The sequence below is a fragment of the Monodon monoceros genome, unplaced genomic scaffold (genome assembly GCF_005190385.1).
Source record: "Monodon monoceros isolate NGI ecotype Baffin Bay Population unplaced genomic scaffold, NGI_Narwhal_1 Super_Scaffold_20, whole genome shotgun sequence".
Lineage (NCBI taxonomy): Eukaryota > Metazoa > Chordata > Mammalia > Artiodactyla > Monodontidae > Monodon > Monodon monoceros.
The window spans coordinates 8244706-8250705 of record NW_021703777.1 but is presented as its reverse complement, the minus strand read 5'-3'; the positions used below and the strand labels follow the sequence as shown (position 1 = coordinate 8250705).

Sequence of the window (6000 nt, the reverse complement as noted above, 5' to 3'; positions counted from 1 at the left end):
TTCTCATGTTCAATTTAATGTCAGTTCACAAATGCAGTGTATGCTTATATTCTCGGTATTCGTTCTCAAGAAAAATATGCTATTATGAAAGCAAATGACGTACTTTAAAGCTTTGAAGTGTTACATCAAATAGCTTATTAAAGAGAAAAAACTACTTACATATCTCTACTAATAAAGGATCAAAATGACAGATAACGCAGTTTAATCCTTATTCTCTTCTAATAGCAATGATTTGGAAAATGAAATCTGTTTTTCTGGAACAATGATGGCATTCTTTCCACAACTCTGAAGGAACTCTCCCTACTGCCAGATGAAATAAAAGTGAAGTGCAAGTCCTTTGCCTGGGGACGTTTTAACCTTATTTCTTCTTACTTCATTATACAGAGACAGCCAATCTGAATTTCTGATTGTCCAAATACTATTGGTATAGAAATGCCATATTTCAGGCTTCGGAGTATTTTCCTTCAGTTCTCTGCTTTCACAGTGAAATACATGTACTTCAAGTATAATCTTTGCTGAGTTCTAAAATTTTCGGCAGGTGGAAAAAAACCGCGGTAGAAAGGGAAACTTACCCTCCACGTGTTTCAGTTTGGAAACTGAAGTTCAGAGAAAGCCATAAAAATTCAATTTAAGAAAGATTTATTGATTGCCTAGAGTGTGCATGGTACTCTATTAGACAATGAAATTCAGGCACAAAACAGACACAGGATCCCTGGCCTCAGGTACCTTATGATGTAAATTAGTATAATACAGATTAGAAACAGACAAGATACACGTCAATGCTCACTTCCTAGGATCGACATTCAAGCACAGTCACTGAAGTAATCCAAAACAGCATCTAATCCTAAATTCATTAATAAAATGTATTTGGCCTTGAAATCCACAGCACTTCAAACACGATAATTAAGTTCCACTGCAGATAAAGTCACAAAGATGCAAACACACTGAAACCCTTACGAGGATTATTAATGACTTTTGTTATTCTGGGTCTTCTGTTTTCTTCTTATTACTGTTCGAAGCCTCCGCAACACCAGTTTATCAGACAGAAGCATGTCATCCTGTTGTTCTAGATAATCCAGTAAATTTTCGGTCCATTCGAGTGCAGCTTTGTGGCTAATATGCTTCTCCGGGTTCAGTTCTGTTTTTCGAGTCTTACTGGAAGGCTTGTGCTCGGCAGGCCTGGCCCGGTCCTCGGCACCTTCACTGTCAGTTAGCACTAGACAGTTTGAGTCATTACTCCGAGAGTCAAGCCACTGATCGATATTCTCAAGGCCAACATGTTCACAGTCTTCTGTATTCTGTAAAACTGTTGCTAAGTTAGCTGCTAAAATGGCTCCTTCATCAATGTTCATGCCTGAATTCTCTTCATTGCCAGGGAAAAGTTTTTTCCATGCTTTGGTTATGGTACTTGATTTTACCATGTTCCAAGCTCTTGACACTTCATAAATTGCATCTAACACTGTCAAGTTCTTCCAGAACATTTTGGGGTCAATTCCTTCATCCACGTACTTCTGGAGAAGTCCTGCTCGGTAGTATCTTTTTACTGTGGCTAGAACTCCTTGGCTCATAGGTTGAATGAGACTTGTGACATTTGGTGGTAGATATTTCACAATTATTCTGCCATCATCTGAACTCAACAGTTCTTCATTTGGATGGGCTGGGGGAAAATCCAAAAGGAGCACTGCTTTTTCTAGAAGCCCCTTGGATTTCAAATGCTTCTGTACCTGGGGCACAAAGCACTTTTCAAACCACTGTCTGAAAACAGAATGTTCTATCCATGCACTCTTTTGACTGAAATAAGTGACAGGGAGGTTCGAAAGGTCAGCTCCTTTGAACGCACGAGGCTTTTTTGCTTTCCCCACAACACAAAGATTAAGTTTGTGTAAACCTGTGGCATTTGCACAACACATGATAATGATTCTCTCTCTGCTTGACCTAGAACCAGAAGTGCTCCGCTCAGTTTCAAGAGCTAATGTCCTTGACGGTAGACATTTCCAGAACAATCCGGTTTGATCGGCACCGTAAATCTGTTCTGGTTGTAGATTCTCTCTCTCAACGAATTCCTGAAAGTTACCACAAAACTCACTGGCAGCAGTTTCATCTCCTTTCAGTTTTGTTCCTTTACCAGCAGCCTTTGGAATACCGTGGCGCTGCTTAAATCGAGTCAGCCAGCCAGATGATGCATTAAAGTCACCTTCCATCCCCAGGGCGTCAAAAAAGAACTTGGCTTGTTTTGCACAAATCGTTCCAGACACTGGAATCCCCTCCGTTTTCTGTTGGTTAAACCACTCTATCATAACTCTATCCAGTTCCTCATATGTTGATGACTTCATAGATTTACGTTTGGATACCCCACTTGTAGGATCTGAACTGTTTGCATAGTTTATTATCCTTTCTTTGTTTTTTTTAATATCGCGCACTGTGGATTCACCAATTCCATACACCACAGAAAGTTTTTTGAAAGAGATGCCTTCCTCAAGTTTCTTAATAATGTCAAGCTTGTCCTTAATTGTCAACACCACACGCTTTCGTTTCCCCAACATTGTATCTGATATTTTAGACGATTACTAGAACAAGATACGTAACAACTTAGATTTGGACACAATGAGACTAGAAAATGGGGTTTTAAGGTCCCTTTCCTGCCCCCCTAGGACCTACATGGACAGTGTGCTGGCCAATTTCCAGACAAGGCCTACATGACTCTCTTCGCTTTGCTGTTTTGAAACTTACAAACTTCAAACAACAAGGACTGGCTCCACTTAATCCTACCTTCTATCTTGCCTCCTCCTCCCTTAGTTTAAGATCTTTTCATGAACTGCGATCTCAGTGGCGATGACAACCAATATTGTACCAGCAAGGTCTCTGAAACAGTCACATTACATACTTGATTCTTGCCATCCTTATGGGCGAAGCTCTATGTTAGAGAAACTAAGACTCTGGTGGGAGTATTTGGGGCACTGTGCTAGGGAACAAAGAGTTGGAAGAAGGGCTTGCAAACCTGATAGGAAAATACAACGGGAAATCTCGCCCCCTGACTGCTGTCCTTGTCAGGCAGTGCGCTGTATGGAATGCTACCTCCCCAGGCAAGGGCTGCTACACGATGTGCAAGTGAGTGGTTATGGAAATCGTAAGCAATCAGGGTAAGGCAAGCTGAACAGAAGGGAGCGGTGCAAATCAGGTGAAAGTGGACAGGCAGGAAACTGTGTACTTTAACATGACACAAACCTCCACCTCATGTGTTTGGCAACTGAAAAGGAAAAAGGTGGACAAGAAGTGGGGTCACATGATTAAAGAAAGCATCAAAAAACTTCATTGGCAGAAATCAGGACTCATGGTAGAGGGTATGGGGTGGGGGAAGGCTCAGTGAAGATGTTACGATAATCCTGGTGAAAGATGATCCTCCATGGGCCAACAGAAGTAGTTCCTGTCGGGGGCTGTATAGGCACTCGGAGCCTCCGAAACCTAAAGGAAGATACCAAAAACATTTTTCTTTCAATATCAGGGTCTGTGGCATTACCCACATCTATCCTGCGACTGTGTTGAGAAAATTAACGCCTCCTAGGAATGTGATGGCTAAATACGACACAGACTGCTTTCAGGCATTATCTAGAGTGTCAGTGAATGGGACCTGCATTGCCTACCTCCTGAAATTAAGAGGTCAGAGAGGAGCCGCGTTAGCGAGGGCCTCTCCCCGCACGGAGAGCTCCGGAACGCCGGACGTCTTTGCTCCGTGGGAGCCCGGATTCCTCCGTGGACGCCAGCGACCAGGATGTCACCGCCGCAGCCAGCCAGCGAGCAGGCGGGCGCTTGGCCCAGGGGACGCCAGTCCGCGGGCCGGAGGCATCGCTCTCCGCCTGCCTTCGCGGCGGCCAAACCAACCTGAGAGCAAATGGAGTCTCCCGAGGGAGGCTGACACCGGTGGCGGCGGCAGCGGCGGCGGCGCGGCGGCGGCAGCAGACAGCAGGCAGCGAGCGTCGCCGCCGGAGCCGGAAGGCGGGGGATTAGGGGGCACGCGCGCGCCCCCGCAGGAACGTTGTGTCGGCGAGGGGGCGGGGCCTCCGCGGGCGAGCGCGCGGCCCGGGGGCGGGGTCTCCGGCGAGCGGGCGGGAGGGGGCGGGCGCAGCCGCCGCGGAGTCTCTGGGCGCCGCGTGGGTTCTACTAAGGGCCCTGCTGCTCCAACCTGCAGACTGCTTCGCCGGCCAGCAGGGGGCGGTACAAGCTCACCTTGTCTCAGCCCTTTTCCCAGCGTCCCGGTTCCGTGGGCAAGGCTTCCTCCGCTCTCAGGTGCAATAAAAATCGCACCTTCGGAGGGCTCGCGAGAAAGCTGCGCATCCTCAGGTGTCCCGAGCGGGATGCGAATGGGGCAGGGCGAGCGCACGTGGAGCGTGTTTACAAATAGCGGCCCCGGCGTCCGCCCCTCCCCGCGCCGACTCCCGGGTATCCCCAGCCCGCCCGCCGCGGCACGACGAGCCGGAGCAAGGACCGCGAGCCAAGGTAGGAGCGAGCGGACGCGGGTCCTGGCCGAAGGCAGGGAGGCTGGCTCCCCGTGGGGACTGGGGGGAGAGGAGAGGACGTGGGGCTTACAGTCTGCAGCACCCATCCGAGCGAGCCCTGGACAGGTGGGGCGCAGCGGAGGGCAGTCAAACTGGATATCGGGTCTCTCCTCCCTGGTGGGTTGCTCGAGGGTGTGAGTCACGCTCTCCGTAGAAGCTGCTCTGTGCAGAGCTGCCCGTGCCCGAGTCTGTGGGAAGCTCCCTCGTGAATTTCCTGCCGCTCCTTCACTGCCTCTGCTTCTAGGTAGTAGTAGTAAGAGAAATGCAGTTTGACAGAGGCTCCCTTGGTTTGTTTGAAACGGAGATACTGTACGTTTCTATCTTGGCATTTTAAATGGAGGGAATGCGGGCACCTGTGTGCTAATTACCCTGCGATGAACCGTGCCTTCTCCGCGTTCCCGGGCTCGCTTCCCCGCTGGGCCCTCGGAGCCTTCACTGGAGAAGGAGCTCCGCCTTCCTCCTCTAGCACCTGTTTACCGAGGAAACGCTTTTCGTCTTTCCTTTATTACCCTTTCTTTTCTGTATAATTTGAAAAAATGGAGACGCCTTCAGTTAAGTTTCTCTAATTTCTGAACATAAATGTCTAACCTTTTTCGTTAACATAAAGTAGCGTAGTAATTCCTCATTTATTTGCAAAGGCCACGTTGTTGCTACAATGTTTCAAAAGGGAACTGACCTGAGCATTCTTACTGCAGAAAAGAAGATGTTGATTTTAAGGCTTCTAATTATCTGACTTCCTTGCCCAGACTGCTCAATTGCCTTCCTCAAAATCGTAGCTTTCCCCTGTCTGACGTGTTGGAGAATCTTTGATCTCCTAGATACACTGTGAAGTTCTAGTGGTTTTTGACAAATGTTTGCTTTTCCTGAAGGTAATCTCCACCCTCCCCCCCCCCCAAATCAACCACTCAGTCTTGGTTGACTATTTTGGATAAAGTGCAACTTCATGCTAGTTTTGTATCATTTTTTAAAGTTTGCCTCTTTTCTCTGATAGTTGTAACAAGCGTGAAAACAGTTGTATCCGAGGTATGAAACGTTATTCATTCCTCAGAAGGGAAGAGAACTGACATTTACTGACTGCCAATCAAAAGACACTGGCAGAAGTTGGCAACCTGATTTTCCCCCTACTGGGGTTACTGGTCCCATGATACTTAAATGAAATGAACTCTGCCTCTTACCTCCCTCCCCCACTATCTCTGGGGTTTAATTTTCTTCCAGACACCACTTGGTCCTTTCTGTTTCTGAATCCTCCAGCTTGCTTGTGTCTTACCACTTAGAACTATTCCCTTTTCATCACCTTGTGTAAGTTCAAATCTGGAACACAGCCCACATTCCTTGATTTCCTCAAAACACCACTTGGTAGGAGGCAATTGTATTTAGCCAACTTTTAATAAGACTTTACCCAAGGGGACTTCCCTGGTGGCACAGTGGATGGGAATCTGCCTGCCAA

At 47.4% G+C, this 6000-nt stretch overlaps 2 protein-coding genes across 2 annotated transcripts in view; one reads left to right on the top strand and one right to left on the bottom strand.

The window, feature by feature from the left end:
• Nucleotides 1-614: 614 nt before the first annotated feature.
• TIGD2 (tigger transposable element derived 2) lies at nucleotides 615-3978 on the bottom strand. Its single transcript, XM_029234576.1, has 2 exons — nucleotides 3642-3978; nucleotides 615-3462 (listed from the first exon to the last, which is right to left on the bottom strand). Exon 2 carries the CDS (start codon nucleotides 2541-2543, stop codon nucleotides 966-968), a length of 1578 nt encoding a protein of 525 aa, XP_029090409.1. The 5' UTR covers nucleotides 2544-3462; nucleotides 3642-3978; the 3' UTR covers nucleotides 615-965.
• A 433-nt stretch (nucleotides 3979-4411) lies between these two features.
• FAM13A (family with sequence similarity 13 member A) overlaps nucleotides 4412-6000 on the top strand; it is a 357629-nt gene continuing 356040 nt past the window's right edge. The window contains exon 1 of the mRNA XM_029235387.1: nucleotides 4412-4494. The gene's annotated coding sequence lies outside the window, so the exon portion shown is untranslated. The remainder of the gene's footprint in view (nucleotides 4495-6000) is intronic.